The 25,431-nt window shown below is 38.8% G+C and overlaps 1 protein-coding gene across 5 annotated transcripts; it reads left to right on the forward strand.

Annotated features, from left to right (window-relative positions):
* The first annotated feature begins 4,603 nt into the window (after positions 1-4,603).
* Positions 4,604-16,561, forward strand: LCA5L (lebercilin LCA5 like). 5 transcript variants are annotated; one of them, XM_039369459.1, is made up of 8 exons: positions 4,604-4,711; positions 7,207-7,329; positions 11,478-11,531; positions 11,678-11,815; positions 12,462-12,555; positions 13,165-13,262; positions 14,948-15,035; positions 15,320-16,561. In XM_039369459.1, exons 2-8 carry the CDS (start codon positions 7,321-7,323, stop codon positions 15,913-15,915), a joined length of 1,077 nt encoding a protein of 358 aa, XP_039225393.1. In that variant the 5' UTR covers positions 4,604-4,711; positions 7,207-7,320; the 3' UTR covers positions 15,916-16,561. The 5 variants fall into 5 exon arrangements, with proteins under 5 accessions (XP_039225393.1, XP_039225402.1, XP_039225419.1 ...); XM_039369468.1 differs by lacking the exon at positions 11,478-11,531; XM_039369485.1 differs by lacking the exons at positions 12,462-12,555; positions 14,948-15,035; positions 15,320-16,561 and having other exon boundaries at positions 13,165-13,251.
* The last annotated feature ends 8,870 nt before the right edge of the window (positions 16,562-25,431 follow it).

Consider the following 25,431-nt stretch of genomic DNA (forward strand, 5'->3'; position numbering starts at 1 on the left):
CAAAATTCAAGAGTGTGTGTTAAGGGGGAGGCCACCCTTAACGTGCAATACAAGAGTTTTGAAGGTCCACTAGACTTATTAGTAGTAGGGGGTGAACGAACGAGTCTCATAGGACTCGATTGGTTTGAGGCCCTGGGGATACACGTCACAGGACTCAACAGTTTACAAACACTCGACCTACAGGAAGTCTGCAAAGAATTTGCAGATGTTTTCAGCCCCCAGCTGGGCACATTCAAAGGACCCCCTGTGTCCTTAAAGCTAGACCCCACTGTCACTCCCATTAGAATTAAAGCAAGAAGGGTCCCTTTTGCTTTAAAGAGTAAAATTGACACTGAGTTAGACAAACTGATTCAACAGGGAATCCTAGAACCTGTTGATTCCAGTCCTTGGGAGACCCCCATTGTCACGCCTCTAAAGGCAAATGGGGACATTCGCATTTGTGCTGACTACAAATGCACTCTGAATAAGGCATTGCAGCAACATGCCTATCCTGTTCCTGTGGTCAGTCATATTCTGGCCTCCCTCAAGGGGGGGCGCGTTTTTGCAAAGCTTGACCTAGCTCAAGCGTATCAACAGCTGCCTGTTGATGATGATGCTGCTATAGCTCAGACTATTGTGACCCACAGGGGAGCCTTTAAGGTAAAAAGGCTGCAGTTTGGAGTGAATGTCGCTCCTGGGATTTTCCAAAGCGTAATGGAAAACACACTACGGGGTATACCGGGGGTTTGCCCCTACTTTGATGATGTCTTAATTGCAGGAGACTCCACACACATTCTAGCTGAAAGGCTAAGGGCTGTTCTGTTAAGATTCAGGAAGTCAGGCCTCAAGCTCAAAAAAGACAAATGCAAGATTGGGGTGCCTTCTACTGAATTTCTGGGGTTCAAAATTGATGCTGCTGGGATTCACCCTGCTGAATCCAAACTAACAGCTATTTTAGAAGCACCTAGGCCAAAGTCCAAGGCCGAACTTCAGGCCTTCCTGGGCCTCCTGAATTTCTACAATTCTTTTCTTCCACATAAAGCTAGTGTAGCTGAGCCTCTTCACAGGCTACTAGACAAACAAGCAGTGTGGCAGTGGTCACATACACATGAGGCTTGCTTTAACAAAGTCAAGGCCTTGCTCACTTCTAACAGTGTACTTGCACATTTCAACGAATCTCTTCCTGTGTGCATCGCATGTGATGCGTCCCCTTACGGGGTAGGAGCTGTCCTGAGCCACCTCAGGTCTGATGGAACTCAGGTTCCTGTTGCATATTACTCCAGAACATTGTCTTCTGCTGAGCGCAACTACGCTCAGATAGACAGGGAGGCTCTGGCTGTTGTCGCTGGAATTAAAAAATTCCACGATTTTCTCTATGGCAGGCATTTCACGGTCTTCACTGACCATAAGCCTCTGCTGGGACTGTTTACCACACGTAAGCAGACTCCCCAAATCATTTCCCCTAGAAATGCTTAGGTGGTCTATTTTTCTGTCTGCATATGATTTTTCTTTACTCCACAAGCCTGGGAAAGAAATGGGCCATGCTGATGGCCTCAGTAGATTGCCTCTGCCAGTAGTAGAAGCTGACCCTGCGCCAGCTGTCAACATTCTATCAATCCAAGCCTTGCCCGAGCTCCCTCTTTGTGCCAGGGATGTTGCCGCTGAAACAGGTACAGATCACACACTTTCACGTGTCCGTTCCTGGGTTTTGTCCGGTTGGCCTGAGCACTGCCCTAGTCCTGAGTTTCAGAGTTTCTGGTCCAAAAGAAACGAGTTGTCCCTTTCTCAGGGTTGTCTGCTTTGGGGAAACAGAGTTGTCATTCCCTCCTCAATGAGGACTAGGGTCTTAGAATCCCTCCATGAGGGTCATCCTGGCATTGTTCGTATGAAGGCTCTTGCACGCAGCCACTTGTGGTGGCCTGTTTTAGATAAGGATATTGAGGCTCAGGTGCATGCATGCCACCTGTGCCAACGATCTCGCCCAGAGATGCCCCAAGCTCCCGTGCATAAATGGTGAGGAAACGCAGTCCCCATGGTCTAGGGTGCACATTGACTACGCTGGGCCCTTTCAGGGCCAGTTCTTCTTGGTCCTTGTTGACAGCCATTCAAAATGGCTTGATGTTGTACCTGTCTCTTCCACCACCACTGCAAAGACTATTCAGGTACTGAGGGGGATTTTTGCTGCACACGGGCTTCCAGATGTCATCGTGTCTGACAACGGCCCTCAATTCACTTCCTCCGAATTCCAAGCTTTTTTACAGGCTAACATGATTCGTCATGCCACGTCTGCACCCTTCCACCCGTCCCCCAACGGTATGGCTGAACGCATGGTGCGCATCACAAAGACGCCTTGAAAAGACTCACCTACGGGGACTGGCATCAGCCGGTTGGCTGCCTTTCTCCTTTCTTATCGCACCACACCGTCCACTTCGTACAGGGATAGAAGCCCGCTGAACTTCGTTGGGGGCGCCAACTTACTACTAGACTTGACCGGTTGCATCCGGACAGACTGCCTTCATCTACCTCACATCCTAGGGCACCTAGACAACTACTTGTGGGTGCCCCGGTTTGGGCTCGCAATTACGGGCCTGGTCATACATGGGTCCCCGCTTCTATTTCCAGGGTCACGGGTCCTCTCTCCTACGAGGTAGCCCTGGACAACGGTCGTGTCCTGCGTCGGCACATCGACCAACTCCGCCCTCGGCGGGATCTTTCAGATGAGACTCCTGGGTCTTTTCCAGGGGGGGAGGGGACCCTTTGGAGCAAAGGGAAGGGCACGAGCTGCTGCCCATCTCCACTGATGGAGCCACAAACAGCCCATCCCAGGGTTCCGCGAGAGCTCCAAACAAGAATTCTATGAGCCTACCTAACTACCAGGCATCCATGCCTACTCCAGCCAGGGAGTCACCCCGGGGGCATACTCACTTTCCACACACATCACACAGCACTCCAGTCACGGAGGATACCCGGGGGCATCACAACAAATCATTCCCCGCAAGAGAGCTAGCACACAATCCCCAAGGTTGGCCTGGCCTTACCCCAAATTCTACAGGGGGTCGAACATACAGGGAGGTGGTCGAGGAACCAAGTCCCGACTACAACACCTCTAGCCCAAATCAGGGAGTAACTGAGTTTTGGGAAAGTACAGAAACCCACACAAGCCCGGACACAGAACGGGGTTCAGGGAATGGACAGCCTCCTGACAGGTCTTGGACGGACCTAGGAGGTTCAACAGAGACGCCCAGCAGTGGCTATCACTTCAAGGGGCCCGAGGGTCTACAGCTAGGCAGGTCAACCAGGTCACAAAGTGACAGAAGCCCTGGCCTGACGAGCCCGGTGGGCAAGCAAGCAGGCCAGGCATTGGGCACAGTCCTTGGAAGGCACCAAGGCAAAATAAGGAGAACAGGCTCACATCTCCCTCCAGTCAGGGAACTCATGCTAGTAACCCAGAGCTGAGAAGGTCACAGAGAGCAAAGAAGTCTCCTAAATACTTAGAGGATTACATAACATTGCTGGCAAGGCAAAAGCCAGTAACGATGGGAGCACTGGGAAGCAAACATGCATAAAATAAATGTTTATATGTTGGTAGTAGTTTTAGCCCGGGGGAAAGGGGTGTTATGTCCCGAGCCTTGCAAACGGCTCGGGCGTTTGCAGGCAGTCCCGGGCAGGTGCAAAGCTGCCCGGGACCAGACAGGCTGTCGCCAGCGCCGTGCGCATGCGCGGGTGCTGGCGCGGGAAAAGTATCGCATTTACCCGGGAAGTGTCTATATAAGAAGCTGGGAGGTTTTGGGAGCTGCAGAAGCCATCTACTTGTAAGCTGAACGCTGAATAAAGGAAACTGAGAACTTCAACTGCTTCTCGTGTCTGCTTCCCGCCAAGGACTCAACAATAATAATAATGAAAAATCACTAAAAGCAAAAATCATGTGTCTGCATAATCTCTGAAAGAAAGCTGTGTTAGCCAAAAGCTGTATTAACAATACGTGAATGACCTAATGCATATTTAGAAACATTGTATAAAAATAAAAACTGCCTTCATTGTATTCCCATGAGAAATGGACCTAACGTGTGAGAAACTATCTGAATGTTACACAAAGTAGATTCCATATACAATGTAAGATTCCATCTATGCCTCCTTTGTTCCTGAGAAAAAGAAACCTATAAAGCTTTAGTTTAGACCCTCCCCCTTGTTCAGAAATTTGTTGATTGTTAAATCACTTCTGAACCTTTTGCGCAAAAATAAAAATCTCTCTTTCACCCTCGGAATTTCGTAAAAGTCCTTTATTTTTTTAAGGCTTTATTTTTCCACAAGAAAATTTCATTGTACTTGGTGGAACCTACACTACAGTTGGCATGCATATCTTTATATACTTTTTTTTTACTTGCTTGATAGGATAGATATTTACCATGAAAAATATAATCTTTCTAAAATGCTCTAAAAATTGTGAGTTTAAATCAGGAAAAAGGAACTGGTCCTCTTTCATAGCCCAGGATTGAGAAGTATTATGCCCAGTAGAAAAACATACCTTTTCCTTCCATTCAACTTTGCCTTACAAATCCCATGATGCTCAGAGAAGAGATTCTTTAGTTGCCATAGTAGCAAAGAACTAAACATCAACTTCTTTGCCAATGAAGCCCAAGAACCTGTGTAATGACCACGGGTAGAAGCCTGTGCCTGGGCATCCTGTGCCTGGGCATCGTAGGGAGGAAGTTTAAACCTGGGTGATTAGCAGGTACTTCGATTTCTGTTCTCTGGGCAATCGAGGAGTGCTTGTTTTGGGTTGTGGGTAAGCAAAGACAGCAACAGTTAAAGGGAAGCGAAAACACATGGAAAATAAAGGCCTGGTAGAAGAGCTCCTCCTAGGGACATGAAAAATGGAGCAGCTACTTTTCCCTTCCAAGTTGAATTGTGCTGTCATGTCCAGCTTCCAGTCAGCAAAGTAGGCATTTGTACCACTGAAGCATTATCCGTGGACATAATTGTGTGGCTTGCTGAAACCGTGCAATTCTAATAACACATTTTCCTATGTCACATGTATTTAATTAAATGACTAAAGAACTGAAGTCAGAAATACCCCAAAATGTTAATGTTAATAAATATTGTACAACAAAGGAATATTTAGAAACTATTTTTCATGCATTTCTTTTCTCCTTTCTATTTTGTCTGTTTGTGTGTGTTATCTGCATTTTTAAATAACATACAGTGAAAATTTTGGCACTTAGCCCAGAGACTCAGATCTTTTTCCATATTGTTCCATATTATTTTAATTTTATGTACCTTTTTTATAGTTAATTCCTCATCCATGATAACTGAGCATTCACAATCTCTGCCTTAATTAGTTTTTTTCTTTTCTCCTTTCATTTGTTTGTTCACTCCTTTTTTATTTCTTTTACAAGAATTGAAACTTCTTTTTTACTTCTTTACTTTTTAATTTTCTTTTAATATATTTAAATATATACTGGACTCAGAAGCTTCTTTCCAATTACTTTGTCATTCGTCTTTCTAATAATTTCCTTGATCATATTTTCTTATTTGAAATTGAATTTATTTCAGCAATGGGACTAATTTTTTCTTCTTTTTCATTCCCTCCCTCCAAAAAAACCTCAGACTATTTTTTTATTTTTAAAACAGCTATATTTATCCCCACTTTTGTTCCTACTTTTATTTTCCAAGGTCATTTTTCAATACTATCTCTCTTTTCTGCCTCTCTCTTTTCCTTAAGTCAGTTGTATGTATGATACATAAGTAACACACAGCTTTTCTCTCCTTAAATTCTTCTAAAAATTGATGGGCTTATTCCAAGGTAAGTGGATAACAAGATAGGGAAACTAATCTCTGCAAATAATCTTGAGCTATAGGTAGCTTCCCAGAAGCATTTTTCCACTTCTTCAACAACGTCTCCTCCCAAGTGAATGAAGTAAGAAAATCAGAGTCTTTATTTTTCATTTTTGTAGTCGGGGTCTGGGGACAAAATAAGTGTTATAAGCCTTGTACGTCTTAAGGAACTATCCTTCAAAGTAAAATTCCTCTTAGAAATAAGCCCTACTCATTTTTGGAGTGCTTCTCTTGTTTGTCTATTTATTTAGAATAGCAATATGCAAAGGCTGCTTTTGCTCCCAGATCAAAAGAACTCAAACCCATCTGAAATAAGAGGTTTCAAGTAGGTAGGGATAAGCAAAAGGCATAGTGCACCTATTTTCATTTTTCCATAACACATTTTAAAATGTACGTGTTTTTCACGTAGAAATAAGGAGAATCTTGAATGTTGGAGGATTTCTGAATGAGCATGGAATATCTTGCTACTTTTTTGACCTTGATTTATCAGAAAGATATTTTCTCTGCCTAATGTATCCCGTTAGTAGCTGCGTGAAAGCTTGAGCAAGGGATTGGACTAGAAGACCTCTAAGGTCCCTTCCAACTCCATTAATCAGTTATTCACAGTTTTTCTATGAAATGTAATACTATTATTTTAGTCTTTTTTGCTCTGTGAAAGAATTCAGGGCTCTGGTGTCATTGCATTCTTTGAATGAAAATGCTAAGAAAATAGCATATTAATTAATAAATACATCAGTTCTTTAAGAAGTGAATAATATAATAATATTATACAAATCATGCTGATCTTTTTTTGGTACAGAATCAGAGAAAACAACTTTTAAACATATTAGATCAGGGGTGCCAAACTGCCGGCCTATGGACTGGATGCGTCATGCTGAAACGGTGCCCACCGCATTGCCGGCAATGGAAAAAAAAACACGATACATCATGACACGTCACATGATATTGCGAGTTTGACACCCCTGTATTAGATGAAGCCTTATGTAAATGTTGACATCATACATTGTTTCCTTGTCTGACTACAGGGCCATTTCCTTTGGGAAATTTAAAATATAATTGACAGTCTTCCCTGCCATTGGTGGAACAATGGCTTCTCCTGATACATCCCTTCATTATACCATCCAAGAGGAGAAGGCATGTGGAGAATGTAGAAAAAGCCTATCTGGGGAATTAAGCGATTCCCCAGATAGGCTTAGTAAGAGGATCAAAATCACTAAAGGCAGTAACTGTAGCAAAAGTTCCAGCCAGTCTGGAAGTGCTCAACTTCACTGTTCCAATGACTTTAGTGATAATGCTTCAAGAACGGCTGTCATGGCAGCAGCAACAGCATTTGTTCAGAAGAGAACAACTGTGGAACTTCTCTAAACTTCTATTACCACGATTTTCCCTCAGATTCCTCTGAAACCTCCACAAGCAAAGAGGGTGGCAGCTTCATTATTTCATTGTTCCAGCAGCCAGAAACTACAGAACAGAACTTACCAGAGAAGAAAAAGGGAAACCATCTCCATGCAAAAGGTAAGAAGGCCATGGGTCACACAGAACACACCTGTATTCATTGTGGTTGGCAGATTATAACCGAACTAATGGCAGCTAGGCCTTTCCTGAAAAGGAAGCAGTTGTGCAATAACTACATTTTTGTGAGCTAGCCTCTATACTGCAGAAAGTATACTATATTTTTGGAAGTCACATGAATATTGTTAAAAATATTTAAACTGTATGTGGTTGATAAATATATTAATATAATGCTTTGAACACTCTCGGTCAGTAAGTCTTCCCTCTAAGTAATGGGGGTTGTGTTGATGGGTTCAATTCACCAGTTATTGGTGACGGGAACACTTCATGGTCATACAGATGTCAGTGTCACATGATTTCAATAATTATACTAAGGGACAGGGAGCAGAAAAAGAAAAGGAGTTTGCAAATTTGAGTGGTCACTCTTACGTTATTTTGAATCCATTATTTTCAGTATTTTGTCAGCATTTAGATATGGTGTGAATCTGTGTGTGTGTGTGTGTGTGTATCAATATATATATATATATATATATATATATATATATATATATATATATATATATATATATATATCCTTAATGGTTATAAAAATACGAATCCCGGGCATATTGTTCAATGATGCAATCTTCGATCTCCGGGAAGAGTATACTCCAGTTATTTATTGTGAAAACAACATTTAGGATCAGGAAGGAAAAGATATTGAGGAAGAGAACATCAATAAGAATGGTCGATGAAAGGCAGGAGCAATATGTTAATCAACAGGTGGGAGGATTGAAGGAAGGGGGGGGAAGGATGACAGGAAGGGATAACAAAGGGTGCATGAATCGGCAGGCTGGGAGAGGAGGGGGGTTGGAGGAGGGAGTTGAAATAGGAATCGGCAATAATATGCAAAAACAGCAGGCAGAGCCCAACAGGATTCGTGTAGTGCCGAACCGGAGGAGGCACCTTGCATTGGATAAGGGGGAGGGATTGGGGAGTGTGTTAATGATAACAGCACAGGGAGGGGGAGACAGCACAAGGATGACAAAGCAGGAAAATACAAAGTTAGAGTGCAAAAAAGAGAGGGCGGAACAGGCAAGGCAGTCACAGGCAATCAGGAAGAGTGGCCCTGTTACGAGGGCAATGAGTAGGCAATTGGATCAGCAAGGGGATAAAAAGAACTTCCCACCCCCTAAGCCCCACTCTAAGGATGCTGGCAGAGGACCAGCGAAAGCTAAGTTGTTTTAATTCTTGTATATAACTGTTTTTATTGTTTTAAATGTTGTTTTAACAATAAATAACTGGAGTATACTCTTCCCGGAGATCGAAGATTGCATCATTGAATATATTAGAATATATTAGAATAGAGTCTAATTCTATTGGCTTTCAAAAGCCAATAGGAATTGTCCAGGCTGTCTCTGCCCTGCTGAGCTCGCCAAAAGTCCCATTCTGCAAACGGTGCTGCACCAGTTGAGTAGTCCTCGACTCACGACCAGTTGAGTAGTCCTTGACTTATGACCGGTTGGGGGTCACGGCATTAAAAAGGTTGAGAACCACTGGGCTAAGGAGTTCTAGGAATTGAAGTCCATGCAACGTAAAGTTGTCTAAATACTGTTTTAGCATAGTATGTGAGTATAGCAGTTATGAAAGTTAATATTATGAGAGTTCAGGTATAATTTTTCACAATAGATCAATCAACAAATAGTTGCATCAGAGATTGACTCAATAAAAATAAGTGAATCCATGCGGTAAATATCTGTTTGAGGATTTGGCTCTGAAGCTTAGGAAAAATTATGTGATTCTTACTCTGCTCAATTCTTATATACCATCTTGATATTTCTTTAACGTAGGAGGTAAAACATTGCCTAAAAAGAAAGCTCAGCAGCAGACCACATTTACAACTCACCATAACATGGCTTGCCGTCTATTGTCAGCAAGAGACCATAACATTAAAGAACTGAAAAATGAAGTTGCTGTTGTGCGGAATAAATTAGAGACATTTACTATGGAAAATAAAATCTTAAAGCGTCTTCAGTCTCAACATTTAAAAGCAATCAGTAAATATGAAAATGCAGAGATTAACCTGCCTGATCTTTTGGCCACTCAGTCTAATGAAGTGCTGACTCTGAGATCGCTTCTCAGGACATCTCAGGAAGAAGAGCGTAGGGCTTCCAAGAAGCTGAGAGAGGTTGAGGCAGAACTCTTAAAAACTACGAATGCCTTGCGGGCATTGCAGAAACTTTCTGAAGAGAAGAAACTTGGAGAGACAGGAGAACTAATGCGTAAATTAACATCATATACCCCAAAATTGGAAGCCAGTGATAAGAGAATCCAGGTAACGTGCAACTTACATTGCTTAGAACAACGTAGCTGGGCTCTGGAAGAGCCCTATAAAGAAATGCTTTAAGCTGACTTGCTTCAGCATGCAGTAGGGACCGTTTCCTACAGGCACCATCCTCAACTCTCCAAGATTCCTTTGATATTGAAATTAACATAAGGTGACCAACAGTCCTCCTTTAGGGAGGACAGTCCTCCTTTTGTGAGTTCTGTCCTTCCTCAAAAAGTGTCCTCCTACATGTCCTCCTTTTCGATATTTGAAGACTAATCTACAGAGCTTTATTTCTCACAGAATGCTCAGAACGGCGTTCCAACACCTTTTTTGATGGTTTTTTTTCAACTTTTGCATGAGCTGTGCTACTCCCCCTATTGGCTTTCGAAAGCCAATAGGAATTGCTGCTGAGCACGCCAAAACACCCGGTCAGCAAACTTTGCACTTGTAAGTTGTCTGCAGTGAAGCTAATTGGCAGGAACTTTGCACCCCTCCCTGCTACTCAAATACACCATCTCCTAGTTAGTCCCGAAGATACCTCGAGGAGATGGGAGTGGCGATTTTCAGCCCTGCTAGGGCAATAATGGCTGCGGGCGCAAGAGGCAGGGGTGGTGGGGCTGCTGCAGGTGGGGCTGTGACGGGCGGCAGTGGCCGGCTGTCCCCCATGCTGTGGGAGCTGTGAGGCCTGCTCTACACGGGGTTGCGCAGGGTGGGCGGTGGTGCTGGCGGGGCGGCTACAGGTGGGGTGTGTCAACGGTGGGCTGCCCCCTGGGGCTGGAGCCGGCGCAGCTGGTGCTTTGGGAACCATGGGGCCCGCTCTACACAGCGGGACAGCAGTGCTAGTGGGGCAGCTGCAGGCAGGGGCGTGGCATGTAAGCATAATTACAATATAAAATGTTATTGTTACAAATGTTTTTATTATGCATTTATCATATTATAGTGTATTCTGTATTATTGTTGCAATGAATAAAACATTTCTTTTATTTACGATATTTTTTTCTTCAATTTGTTTGTGTCCTCCTTTTCATTGTAAAAAAGTTGGTCATCTTAATTAACAGAAAACCTGCTCAAGGAAGAACATCAATTTTGCACATACAAAATTTAGAAACAAGAACAGCTTCTTCTATTTTACAAGGAAATCTATTCATATTCAGATTCTTAAATTGTTATCCAGCAATTAGAGACATAGATGTGCTACATTTGGTTTCCCACTTCAATTCTTTGGGAGTTTCTTATTTGCTGGAAGTGATAATAATTTCAAATGTCATTGGTAGAATACTTTTTCACACTTCCTTTCATTTTTGCATATTAGGCTCAGTTTTATAGAAAACTGAGATTTTGGTAAGAATGACTCTTGCTTTAACTAGTCAGCTGAAATACTCCATATCTGATGACATGAGCCTAGCCAGCACATTGAAAGCTATATAATGGCTAAACCTACCTTATTTAGCATCTTACCAAGGGAAAAAATAAAGCACATTAAGGCTTGATTAGAATTAAAATGAACAAAATTTTACTCATTCCTCCTCCTCCTCCACACCTCTTTATTTCAGCATTGTGTTTATCATCTGAAAAGTACAGTATAACTTGTCATATTGGGATATTAAATAAACAATACTCTCTTGCTTTGCTATTATAATGAATAACATCTAATGTTTTTTTATTCATATTTCTCGACTGTACTGATCTTGATTTAAGAATTGGGGATTGGTATTTCTTCCACTAAGAAATAGAAATTAAAAGGATATATTGTAACTTGTAACTGGATCTCTATCTATTTCTTTTCTCCTTAATCTGATTAACAGATTGCAAATATCATATGACTTTATTTTTGATTACACAGATTATTTTCCATATTTTCCTTTCACAAGGTGGACCCATTCCCATTTCAAAAAATGTGAGTATTATAACTGAGATGGAGGATTTTCATCTTTTTGAAAACATTTGCTAAAATTTCAGTTGCTTCCTCTAATTTCCAATTCAGTATTGTATGATTGTAAATATTAACTAATCATATTGATGGTTTATTTCTAATCTGCTCAGGATCTAGAAAAGCAGATGTCGTTGAATACTACTTCCTTTAATCATCAGTTAGCCGTTGCGAAGAAAATGACAACTGAAGCTCAGTCAAGCACTGCAAATTTACAACTAGAAATCGAGTCGCTGAAGATGAAACTTAAGGTATTTAAAAGCTTAAATTAAAACTCTCTTACTACAGAAAACATCCAAGGTGCTATTCACAAAATGCTCATTTGAGGTAAGTCTATTTCTTTCTCTGGGACTTTCCTTCAGCCTGTAGCTATCTAAAGTATAGATTGCAGAAATGTATTAATTTATGTTAGGACATTTGCACTTTACCATTTGTAGGAAAAAATACTACTTGAAAAGTGTATCCCAACATGAAAATAATATGCTTTTTAAAGATGGTAATCATGGCCTGTGTTGATAGAAAATTGAGAAACAGTTTATTTTAAAATTGTAATTATAAGACATATTTAATACTATATACTTTGTTAATGTCATAACTATTTTGTATCAAGATATTTTGGAAGGATCTTTAAGGTCAAATTAAATTAATGGTTTATGAATTATAAAAATAGAAAAACCTGGTCAAAAACTTTACAGTTATAGAAAAAAAGGATACTTATCCTTCAGAATATTAACAAAAGGAATTATTTGGCCAAATTATACAGAAGCAAATATTTAAAATACAGATCAGTGTGAGATATTTGCGGGAGTTAGGCAGTAAAATGTATGATCTGTGAAGAACTGACATTTATACAATAAACTATATTATCAACATAAATTTAATAATGCATTTCTTTAGGAAAGAGAACGAGAACTAAGCATAACAAATATTTATGCACACCGGATGGGTAAAAGTCAGTCAGAGAAAGCAAATTCCTGTTTTTCTCCAAAAGGTAGCACAGAGTTTCTTTCATACTTTCTTGTGAAATAAAAATATGATAATTCTTTTGACTCATCAAAAATATTTCCAATCCTGGCTCTATTTTCTTTTTTAATATGGCAATACTGCATTTTGTGATCTCATTATTTAATAGTCACCAATACTGATTAAACAGGATCGTTCTCATAATTCTCTCTAGATGTGAGAAATAAGGGCAAAGAGTTTTATGGATATTTACTAAGAAATCCAACTAAACTCAAAAGTCCTCAGTTACAGCATTTTAGTATATGTGTGTGCATCTGTGTGTATTTTAAAGAGCCTTTTGTGTTAAGTTGAAATTAGTTTGAGTGTGGCCATTTTCCAGGGATGTGAAGGTGTGAGTGAGGGACCATAACTGGAGCAACAACTTGTGCAACAACCACCTGTAGGTTTCCGCTTGCTTTCCCTGAGCAGCTGAGACTGGCTATTTGCATTAGTAACTACTAAAATGCAATAAAAGCGATATAACAGCATAAGAATTAAATTGCTTAAAACATGTTGGTAAAATATTACTTTCCTATCACTAATGTCACTCATTCATATGACATGTTTGTTTGTTTGTTTGTTTATTGGCTTTTCATAGTTGTTAAAGTCAGCAAAGCTATCCAGGCAAATATCAGCCTAAAACCCAGGACTCTTGGGAAGGGTGAGCCTGTAGGAAGTCCGCTGACCTTCCACGAGGTATGGAACAGCTGAACAAGCCTTTTATCATTCTTAACTTCTGATCCTTTGTAAGTTTTGTTTCTGCTGATAATTTCCCTCTTGTAACATGCATCTTATAGTAAGATTTTTGGAGAGGTTCTTTTGCAGACAATTGATAACTATGTTATAAACAACTTTGTTGCTGAAAAAGAAGCTAAAAGATGCAGCTTTAAAATTTCTTGATTTAGTAGGAAATCCTTGGGATAGTTAAGAAAATGTGTTACTAAGATCTAGTTAATACATGAGAAAATGTATGAATTTTGATAATATTTTATGCTGATCCATGGTTTTATTATGGTTTGCTGAAGAAATAATGGCCAAGACGTGCCAACATGCCAAGACAGCCAACATGCTAATACAAGGCCAACCATAAAAAAGTTGAAAGATTCTCCAAATAAAGCTATTTCCAATCTACTTGCATGCCCGGTGTAGAAGTTCATGGGGGGGTTTGGCTTAGCTGCCATCTTTTTGAGGAGGTGGGAAACTGACAGTTTTAACTCTATCATCTTTTGGAAAGCCCTTAAAATATGGTTGGTCAGCAGGCTTGATGATCCTACAGAAATAGGGAACAAGAATTGCTATATAATATGTAGGATTGTAAATGAATTCTAAAAAGCCTTTGATTATATTTGTAGTTTTTACATTTTCTTTAATGGCTTATAATGACTTTGACTGAATTTCATGTATTACCCAGTCATATGCATGAGACTGGGAGTTTTATAAATATGTTACATAAATAAATAAATAAATAAATAAATAAATAAATAAATAAATAAATAAATAAATAAATAAATAAATGATTCCTGCAGTCCTCTTTCTGGCGTGTCTTCGATCTGTATAGGGCTTATTGTGCTAGCAATGGTTGCTTTTTTCCTTTCTTTATAAATTTATCTCTGTATAGCGGGAAATTATTTTTGAACCTGAAATGGGCTTACTTACAGTCTAAAATCCAGAACCCATGCCTTCTGTGGAATTGAAACTGGGAACATTTTATAAAGCATTTTATGACATAAAATTAACATAAGACATTTTAGGATATAGTACAAAATATCACAAAATATTTTCTTTGGTCAAGTGCGTTGCTTTGACCATGCCCATTTTCAAGGCAAATACATCTCTGAATATCTCCCTGAATTTTTAACAACAGTACATTAGAAACTCTGCTATTGTTGAAGGCATTGGGGAATGTGGTAAGGTGATATCTCTGAAAAAATGACCCAATGGGTCATCGGTTCTCTGGTATTAATTAAAATGCTGAATAGAACAAAGGAGATGTAGATTCAAGTCCACCTTCCCTCACAATACCTTAGACAATGTTTTTCAGTGAATATCAATTAAATAATCTGGAGTTTCTATTGAAAAGAAATATTGGAGGGAATATGTAAGTCTTGAAGAAAACGTGAGATCTAACAAATAATTTTAAAAAATCACTTATTTATTTATGGTTTCCTAACTTGGATTATAATTTAAATCTATGTTAATACAAAACATTGGGAGGGTTTAGATAGATACCTTATTAGATGGAGTAAAATGAAACAAAGGATGATGTCTATAGATAAATCTGCAGTTGATGTATAAGGGAGGCTATTCATGAAGATTTAATTTATCACTTACACACATAAAAGATAATATGGTCTTATATGTTTTTTTCTGTGATCTTTTAGGAATTGAAAGCCAACATTGAACATGAAACAAGAGTTCATCTCCCTGAAAAATTACCTGTGCACAACATTTCAAATGAGACATTCATGGGTAAAAAGCATAACTGACTATTTAAAAAGATCACAAGACATACCATTTACTTAAGGATTCAAACAGAGTGGTTTAATACTTTATTTTATTTTACAAGTGATCTGTGTTGCTGTGAATAATGTCTATTCTTCAAAAGAAATACAGAATTTGGCATGTTTCCTGGACTATTTAAACTGAAGGTGCCAGTTTAAATAATTTGTAAGAGTGGATAGAATAATGTGCTTTTGTATCTGTTGTTTGTCTAAGAGATAATGCATATTCCTAAAAAATAATATTTTTTGCAGGATTACAATGTGAAGAAATTGGCTCAAAGATAGAAGAAAACATCCAATATGAAAATAGAAAAAGACAGAAGAGCAGGAGAGAAAGGGAAGGGTTGGACTTATTCAAAGAAGAGTTTAATAAAGTAAAGGCTGAACCATCATTTTTTCCTATAAATCATGTTATGTCCAAAGTAAACAATTTGGAAGATGTTGCAATGGAAAAACAGGAAAACAAAGAAGATACGGAGGCAAAAGAAGCTGTTTGTGACAAAGTAACAACAGCAATAACAAGGCATAGACCATTTACGTTTAAAAAACACTACGTATTTACAGAAGCCACTGAAAATTTGCATCAGGGATATCCCTCAACTGGTCCCTTAGTCAAACCAAGGATGCCATGCAGTGGAAGACCAAGAAACCAGCAACAGGGTGAATTAACCCACTTTTTGGAAGATCCTGTCACCAATTATGAGCCCTCATTTGCTAAATTTCCAAACAAAAGACCAAAGGACAAGACTTCAACTCCCGGTGAAGAAACCACACCGAAGATACTGCCAGAAAAGAAAAGGCTTCTTTTGAAAAAACTGTTTGGTCCAAATAGTATATTTAGCAAATGACGGCTTGCATTATGTTCTTCCTATCAAGCGGATAGATATTAGATAATAGACATCAGAGAGTATTAGAACTAGGACAGATTACATAGTAGATAGTGGATAGTATTAGAACTAGGATATATTAGATAACAGATATTAGATAGTATTACAAGTAAGCGATATTTGATAGTAGATATTAGTATTAGAACTAGGATATATTACATAGAGGATATTAGTATTAGAATTAGGATATATTAGATAATAGATATTAGATAGTATTAGAACTAAGCAATATTAGGTATTAGATATTAGTGTTAGAATTAGAATATATTAGATAGTAGATATTAGATAATATGAGAACTAGGAGATATTAGATGTTTCTGTAGTTACAGGCTTCCAGTTTCGTCACATAGCAGCCATGGACAGTTGGGAGATTTGCTCTCTCTCCCCCGTTCTGTTTCACATTGCTGGGGGTCCCTGAAAAGGGCCGGAAATCGCCCCGAAGAGGCGACTAGCAAGGAGGGGCTTTTGCTGGATCGCAGGAGAGCAGCAACTCTCCTGTTAGAGCTGGCAGTCTCTTCAAACCGGCGAACAAAAGGACCCGCCATAGAAATATGGCTCGTCCCTAGGCTGCTAACAGCCGAAGTCACATTAACATCTGGCAACTTCAAAGCAGTGTGGAAAGGATCTGCCTCTCTTACATCCTAATTACTTAATTGCCTGCATATGCTGCTAAAGTACTTTCCCCCTGTGGTGAGGGAACGGGGATTTTAGCCCTCCCTCCAGAAACAGCAGCTATCAATCACTCGGGAGTTTAAAACGTTGGAAAAATACTGGGATCCTAATTGGAATTCTATTTTCTAAAACTGGTGGATTATAAGACTTGTAACTTTCTACTCTCTATTTTTTTTTCCTTCTCTGATTTTTACTCTAACTATTATTGAAGATTTGGGTTCTTTTTCTCCCCCTTAAAATAGAGGGGGAAAAGAAAACTGAAAAGATCTAACTAATTCTGAGATGACATTTGCTGGCTAAATTTGAAACTGTAACCTGCTATTCTTTAAGAGAGACTTGTTTAAAGCCTTGAAAATAGATAAGATATAAAGCAACCTTGAAGCACCATTTGCAAGAAACTCAGTTCAGCTCTTTACTTGGTGGACTTTCTGATTGTAAGTTTTTTGTTTAGTTTAATACACTACAATGGAAGAACAGGAATGGATTTCTCCCACAGAGCAAGTACAGGAACAAATTCTTTATATGTTAAAAGCAATTATCCAAACTCTCCGTATGCAAGCTCTTACTATGACTTCAACTAACGAATCATCTACACAGAATTCTATAGAGAAAGGGAAACAACCAAATACTATGACAAAAGATTTAGATAGTCAACAAATACAAATAGTGGAAAACACAAAAAGGAAATTGATAATAGAACAAGGAAAGGACTTATCTTATAAACCAGAAAGAATTTGAAGATAAAAACGAAAAACAGATGAAAGAGAAATAAATACTTCGGGACAACTGCATCGAACTGGAAAAATAAAGAGACGACCTGCTAAATCAGCTAGCCCTCTTAAGAAAACAGCAACTGGACTTCCGGTGGATCTGCGTTGGGCGATGGCGGCTACTTTCTAGCCGTCCTCCTGGGTAAGTGTAATGAACCGCTATGAACAGCAGACATCAGCTGTTCAGCGGTTCAAAATCCCCCTCCCAGGCAAAGGGGGGGGGCAGAGGGTAGTCTGAATAGTGGTAGAGCCTCTTATGTACCCCCAATTTTTCTTTTTTGGGGGTGATAGAGTGCTCCCACGGAGTTCAGACTGTCTCCGCTTCCCAGCTGCTTTTGTCCTTGGGACAAAACAAGCCCTCGCAGCCACCTCCGCGTTTAAAATGATCTAGTGAGTTTTTTTTAAGAAGCGGACAGAGTTGTTTAGAGGATTTATTTTTTTGCTTTCCTTGACTTTATAGGTATTTTAAATTTAAAGGTTTATTCTTTTGTTATAGTCTTTCTTTTTATTTTTTGCTTTTTGCTGAAAGGGAAAGTAAAATGGCGATCGGCAGACTTTCTAGCGTTTTTTTTTCGGAAAGTTAGAATGGCGATCGGCTTTTTTACCTTCTCTCTTTTTTCTTTCTTCTTTTTAAGGAATTTTTGTTGTTTAATTTTCTAAACATTATTGTTCTGGTCTGATTTTTTGTTTTTGCTTTTTGTATTTTTAAAAGGCAGGCATTTTGGTTTTCCCCCCCCCCTTCTTTTTTTCACTTTAACGATTGGAGTGTATATTCTAATTTCTTTTATTGATTTATTTTTCGTCTTCTTTGATTTTATTTTAAATCCAAAGGTTTATTGTTTTGTTTATAGTCCTTTTTTTCTACTATTTGCTTTTCTGTTGAAAGAGAAAGCAAATGGCGATCGGGAGATCTTCTAGCGTTTTTTTGGGAAGCTAGAGTGGCGATCGGCTTTTTTTTTACTTTCTCCTTTTTTTTCTTTTTAATGATGGATTTTAGAAGTATTATTATTGTTTTGGTTTGATTTGTTGCTTTGTCTTTTGTATTTTTTGTTTTGCTTCTTGTAAAGGGCAGGCATTATTTTTAAAAGGCAGGCATTTTGGTTTCCCCCCCCCCTTTTTTTTCCTATTTTAATGATTGGAGTGTATACTTTAACTTTTTGTTTTGGTTTGATTTGTGGTTTTGTCTCTTGTATTTTTAAAGGGCAGGCATTCTGGTTTTTTCCTTCCCCTTTTTCTTTTTTTTTTCATTTTGTATATCTTAATTTTTTTTATTTTTTTTTCTTCTTTTCTAACTCCCTTTTTTTTATTCTTTTATTTTTCTTATTATTTTAAAGATTTTTCTTTGAGGGAGTTATGATTTTCTTTTGAAGGAATTTTTGTAATTTTTAAGAAGGAGTAAAGTTTTTTTTTAAGATGGCTCCAAAGCGTCCAGTGAATTTCACAGTTCCTAAATCTTCTGTGGCTCAGCCAACAACTGTGAAGGATATGCAACAAATGATGGAAAATTTTACAATTCAAATTAGGGCAGAAATGAAAAAGATTTTGGAAGAAAATAATAAGATTTTGAGGCAAGACATAGTTTTGGCTCTAAAAGGAGTTGCTTCTGTTCTTGAAAAGTTGAATTCCCATGTGGAAGAAGTAGCTGAAAAAGTGGAATTAATGGAGGGGAAAATTGAAAGTATGGAAAAAGAAATGGAAAATGAGATTCTTATGCTTCAATATGGTCAAATGGAATACGCCTTAAGAATTAGGGGCTTGGAAGAGTCCTTGCAAGAAGATCTGAAAGAGATGGTTGCAAAGGACTTTGCCGTAATTTTGAATAAAGAAAAAGAAGGAATACTTAGTGAAATTGAAAAACTATTTAGAGTTAATTCTGCGGTGGCAGTACAAAAGAATTTGCCAAGAGATGTGGTAATTTATTTTGGGAAGAAATCTTTACGCAATGAAATTATACAAGCTTTTTATAAGAAGAGATTTCAAATTGCTTCACAAGATGTTATAATTTTAAAGGAGATCCCATCTAAAATTTTAAGAAGAAGAAAGGAGTTTGCCTTTTTAGCAAATGAACTTAAAATGAGACGAATTTCGTTTAGATGGGATGTTCCGATTGGAATGGTGGTGAATTACCTGGGAATATGTTATAGACTTAATACTGTTTCTCAAGCAAAAGATTTTTATACTTCAGTATTGGGGGTATGTTCATCTCCATCTATTAAGTTCAAGACTTTGGAAGAAATGGATGTAGAATTACAGTTTGAAGACTCTAAAATTGGGCAACCCCTGTTTAAGAGATCTCAACATGTTCAGATTGACGAGCAGGAGACAACCTGTGTAGCACAAAACTGTAAAGAAAAGCAGCAACTGAAGAAGAGTAATGAAATTTCACACCTAGTGATTGCTGATTCTGTGGGAGAAGCAAGACCCATAAATCCTTTGGAGCAATCTTCAAGGATGGAAGGGTCACTTGAGATGAAAAAGGGGAAATTTCAGCCTGAGGGGCGTCAACAAGTTGAGAAGAAGGGGCAGAGGAAAATCTGTGCAACATATAATTGTAAAGAAAAAGACCAACAGAATAAGGAGCTTAAGGAATCCCCACATGTACTGGCTTCTGAGTCATTGGGAGACTCAGAAAATTTGGAGCAGCTTTTGAGGACAGATCCTAAAGCATTTGTTTTAAGCTTTATAACGAAAATGGACAATCGAGGCTGACGATAATAATATCAGTATGATAATGAATGGAGAATGAAAATGGACAATTGAGATTGATAAGGACTGGGTTTTTTGTGGTTGTAACTTGTTATTGATGAAGATTTGAATATCTATTGTGTTTATGGTGGATGGAATTTGTTATAGTGTTTTTTGTGGGTGGAATTTGTTATAAACTGTCTACTTTGGATGGAATCTGATAAGATTTAAATGAGTATAAAGGTGTCTTGTTTCCTTTTTTCCTTCTTTAAGTTTTAAGTAATGTATAAATTTGTGTTTTGGGGGAGTTTATGAAAATGATAATAATATTTATGATATTAGAAGGATTGGAGTATATTACAATGTGTTTAGTGTTTGGGTGGGGTTTTTAACGTTTAAAGTTTTAAGTAATGTTCAGATTTGTGCTTTTGATTGATTATAATTTGTTTGTTTTAATGTTTTAAGTTCTGATGGTTTAAATTTGTGTTTTGGAGGGACTATAACTTGTTTAACTAAATGTATTTAGATTTGTTTATGATTTATGCTAGACTTTATATTGTTTAAAGAAAGTAGTGTTTAAAATTGGTCTTGGAAGAAATTTATGTAGAAGGATGGATGATATTATAAGTAAGATTAGAAGATTTCTAGAGTATATTATAATGTGTCTATTATTATTTTTTAGAAATAATTCATTTAATTTAAGGTATTTAGGATTGTTTAGGATTTATAGGTGTTTTAAGTTTTATATGTGTTTTAAGTTTTTTTTCTTTTTTTTCTTTTGAAATATTTTGGATAAGCCTGTAATCAACTCTGGGAGGTTCAGGGGAGGGTTAGGGAGGTTTGGGGTTGGGGGAGGGTATGGGTGGGTGGGCGGGTTTGGGGAGGGGATTTATTTTGTAAAATGTTAAAAATTTTCAATAAAAAAAAAAAGAAAACAGCAACTGAACGCCCTTATCAATATCAAACAATAGTCACAACAATACAAGGAGATCTTTTTGATGATTTAAAAGTGAAGATACAAAAGATGATTTGGCAGAAGAAAAAAGCTAGAATAAGACTGAAAGGGATTGGGGTTTTGATCTATACATGAGATCTAAAATAGAATATATTTAAATGAATAGAATATGTATTTTGAACATAAGATATTATAATGATTTGAGATAAAAAAATTGGTTTTATAAAATCTAGAAATATAAATATAGAAATAAGAATGTTATATTGTCTTATTAGTTTGTTAAGATATATGGTAGAACTTACATATAAGGTTTGTATTTTAAATATTAGATTATATGAGGAATTGTGATAAAGGAATTGTGCTTAATTAAAATTTGGAAAAAAATAAATATTAAACGTTAAGTTAAAATATTAAGAGAAAATTAATCGCCAGGTTACTGATTTGCTAAAAGTTTGAATGTTTATAGATAACCAAGACTTGAATTTAAGATATTGTCATGAGTTGAGACACAGGTTAAATAAAACTTAGAAGTATAAATACTAACAATTAAATTCGTATATTGGCTTGTTTATTTATTTATTTTTTCTCTTTTTCTGGAAAGGAAGAAAGGAAGGAAGTAGAAAGAGGAAAAGAAAAAAAATTATTAGCCCTAAATATGAGATAGGAGACTGAGAAATTGGGATCATTTAAAATCTGGAAATGATAAAGATTAAACGTTAAATTTAAATATCAATGCAAAATTAAAGTTAAGAAAAACTTATTAGGTTATTGTCTAAAAGATGAAATGTCAAATTAATTAAGATATGTATAGATTGAAGATTATTGATGAATACTAGAAAGGTATTTTTTGTTTGATTGATAGAATAAGAACTTTATTGATCTGAATATGACAGTAGATCTTCTGGGGGAAAGAGAGGGAATTGGTTGTTGTAATACTTTGAGATTTGTACTGATGATATTCAAATGTAATGGAATTATGGTGCTCAACCGCCACACTACTTTTCAAATATGTAAATGTAATATTGGAAAATTAATTAAAAACTTGGGGGGGAGAAGTTTCTGTAGTTACTATTGTAATAAGTATCACAAAAAACTATTTTGTGAACTTTTTGCACATTTTTTATAAAATATATATTAAAGGGGTTTTGGAAAAGATGTTTTATGACTTATGCTCATCAATTTGTACTTCTAAACAAGATTTCCTTGAAGCCTCTTTCTTTGAAATGAATAAAGAATATTTCTTTGCTGTTTATAGTCAACGGTGCCCTTTCATCACACAAGGGAGTCAAAGTCTGTAATTAATTATATTTACTATACCATTTGGAATTAATGTTATAAACTTGATTTTTAAATTTAAGTTATGTTTTGAGGCAATGGCTAAACGTAAGAGAAATGAAAGAACTGAAAGAAGATTATCAGGAGAAGCTGAATCTTCAAGTGCTTTTTTGGATGAACATCCAGCAAAAACACACGAAGTAATTCAGGCAATGGGAACAAAGCTTGAACTGCATTCTAACCACTGAACCACAGTGGTGAGAATCCAGTATCACAGGCTAACTCTGTCCACAGCCAGGAGTTCAATCCTAACGGGGCTCAAGGTTGACTCAGCCTTCTGTCCTTCTGAAGTTGGTAAAAAGAGGACCCAGATTGTTGGGGCAACATGCTGACTTCGTAAACCACTTAGAGAGGGCTGTAAAGAACTTTGAAATGGTATATAAGTCTAAGTGCAAGCAATGAAATAAGTTATGTATGACTGCAACCATTTAGCTGATTCATGTAACTGGGACTGATTGTACAGCCGGGATATTAAGATAGGAAAGCTTGGAGAATTTCAAAGTGGGCAGAGAGGGGGTGGAGAGAGAGAGGGAGAGAGAACACAGAGCAGCATCACTCTCCTTTCTTAAAGAGCAATCAATCAAGTAGCTTCCGAAGACTTCTACAGAGAAGCACATGTATATACTTACCACCATTGACCCAGAGGACATTGCCACAAACATTTTAATCACTATTTTGACAACAGCACCAGAGAGAGACTTGCCAGAACAAGCGGGGCTGCCGTGTCTAGTGGGTACAAAAACCCAGAGGGTCAATGACCCTGTAGTAGCTTGGCAAGCAGGGAGAATCCCCAGGGCATCTCCACTTCTCCTAAGTTCATCTCCTCCTTTTCCCAATCTCAGTTCATTGGCTGTTGGGTATTTCCAGAACTGAAGAACCAAGAGATGATTGGTTTGTAAGGGACTTCAACTGATGTGTTGGCAGACTTTCAAAGGCCAGGGAATTGTAAAGCACCAATCATTGCAGGTTGCTGAAGTGGGTGTGGGGGGAGAAAGAGGAGGCACAAGAGGAGGAGGGGAATCTATTTCCTTAAGGATTAATAAGACAAAAACTGGCCTTGACAGTTTTTTCTTAAATCAGGCTATTCAAGGATCTTCATTACTCTTCAGGTGAGAAGAAAATTCTCCAAGATGTAAAATCCTGAAAGATATGTTCTGCATTGCCTTAAAAAGTAAAAGGACAATATGATTTTCAAGGCCTTCAATCCAGTTTCATATTCTCCTTGGTTTCTAAATGTCTAGTAAAAAAACAGATACTTCAAATTCTCCAGCATGATGAGTGGAGAATCCACTAGTGGGTTATCTCAGCCTTCTTGCTCAGTTGAGTCTAAGTCAGAAAATTGCCACGCCTCCTGCTGGGCTGGACTGTACCCAGTTTTCGACTTAGTCTTCACTAGCAGGACACATTAATTTAAGGCTCCTCTGACTTAGCTATTAAGTTGAGAACCCTGTGAAATCTCCACTCATCACTTGAATTGGCTTTCCAAATTTAAACTTAAATTTGTTTACTTTAGTCAGTTGGCATCTCCCACATTTAATTAAAGCTGCTGTTGTGAGCTGTTTGCATTTTCAGCTCCATTAAGCCTCCCGTTATGCTGGGAGAGCTCTCCCTGAGGCGCGGGGTGTTCACTTCAGCCAGGCGACCTCCTGCTGTGGATTCAGAAGCCGGACAGCCTTGCTGGAGTGCTCAATCACCGTGAGGCTTCTATCAGCTTTCTGAAGCCCTTTCGAGTCTCCCAGCTGCCATTGTGAGTCGCTCACATTTCGGCTCTATCGAGCCTCCCGTTTGGCTGGGAGAGCTCTCCCTGAGGCACGGGGTGTTCGCTTCAGTCAGTTGACCCCCTGCTGTGGTCTCACAAGGCGAACACTCTGCTGGAGCACTTTACCACTGCAAAGCTTCTCTCGGCTTTTTGGAAGCCTTTTGAGGACAACAGAGGCTGAAGGGAGCGAAAGAACAGCAGCCGTTCCCCCTTCATTCGGAGGTTTGGAGTTAGAATCTCATGGAGGGCAAGCTTCCCCACGGGCCATCTGGACCGCATTAGTTCACCTCAGGGCTGAAAGGCCCTGTCGGTCCACAAACGGTCATTTATTTTGGCACAGCCACCATTTTGAAAGCAGCGGGGAGAGCCCTCTTGTCTCTTAGCCTCAGGCCTTTTCTATGAGGAGATAAACCCGTTTCATCAGGCTGTGCCCATAGCAGGGATTAGGAGGCTACTCAAATACTTGTGGGATGATTCTTCATGGGCAGGTCTTTGCCATATCTATTACCCAAGGGTTTTGGGGAAAAAAATTGGATGCGGCCGCCATTTTGTGCACCGCGATAAAGCTCCTCAGCCTGGTCCTCAGATCTGGATGACTGGCCTTTAGGGCCTTACCTTGAGAACCATCGAGCTCTTCAGGGGTTTTTTCCCCTTTCCTCAGGCCTTGGTATCAGTGAGCCCAGACCTCTGCACATTGACATCTGGCTATCGACTCACAGGGAGACCTTTTCAGCTACCACCTGTCCCTCTTAGTTGTGGCACTGTGCCAGCAGGGCCTTACAGATAGTTTTAGACAACAATCTGGCTGTTAGCCATTGTAGTTGTTCAGAGCCCGGGGTTTCCGTCTCTGACAACCAGACTTGTGCTTCACCCCCACCCCAGATATCTCCTGCCCAGAATATCTCAGTTACAATGGCTGACAGTGTGACTCCTCAGCCATTGCAGGGCTCTTCTGTTTCCCCCGCAAAGAAAAAGTGTAGATCCTCCAAATTGGAGGCTGCAGGAAGGCTAAAAGCCAAGGCAAAGGCCATGTCCATAAGAAGCCCTCCAAAACTGCTGAGAGAGAGACCTCGAGGAGACATCAGGCACTGGAAAAAGAGTTCTCCAGAGCTTAGAGGCTCACCTCCAGTGGAACATAAGTGATTTCCCTCATTCCACTGGACCGCTCACCCTTTGAGCCTCAATACGCGCCACTGAACACTGCCCCGCAGACATGGTCTCCTCAGGGGGAAACTGGACAGGTGGGTCTCCCTCTCCTCTCTCTCACAGGCACTCAGGGAGTTTCCCCCTTCCACATCTCT

This window comes from Crotalus tigris, unplaced genomic scaffold (genome assembly GCF_016545835.1).
Source record: "Crotalus tigris isolate CLP2741 ecotype Arizona unplaced genomic scaffold, ASM1654583v1 scf7180000017601.7605149639:7615979, whole genome shotgun sequence".
NCBI lineage: Eukaryota > Metazoa > Chordata > Lepidosauria > Squamata > Viperidae > Crotalus > Crotalus tigris.

What these genes read in the sequence shown, in the direction of transcription:
- LCA5L (XM_039369459.1), top strand. An exon ending in CCATTCCCATTTCAAAAAAT is followed by an intron (nt 11,532 to 11,677) that starts GTGAGTATTATA and finishes TAATCTGCTCAG; the next exon opens with GATCTAGAAAAGCAGATGTC. An exon ending in GTCCGCTGACCTTCCACGAG is followed by an intron (nt 13,263 to 14,947) that starts GTATGGAACAGC and finishes GTGATCTTTTAG; the next exon opens with GAATTGAAAGCCAACATTGA.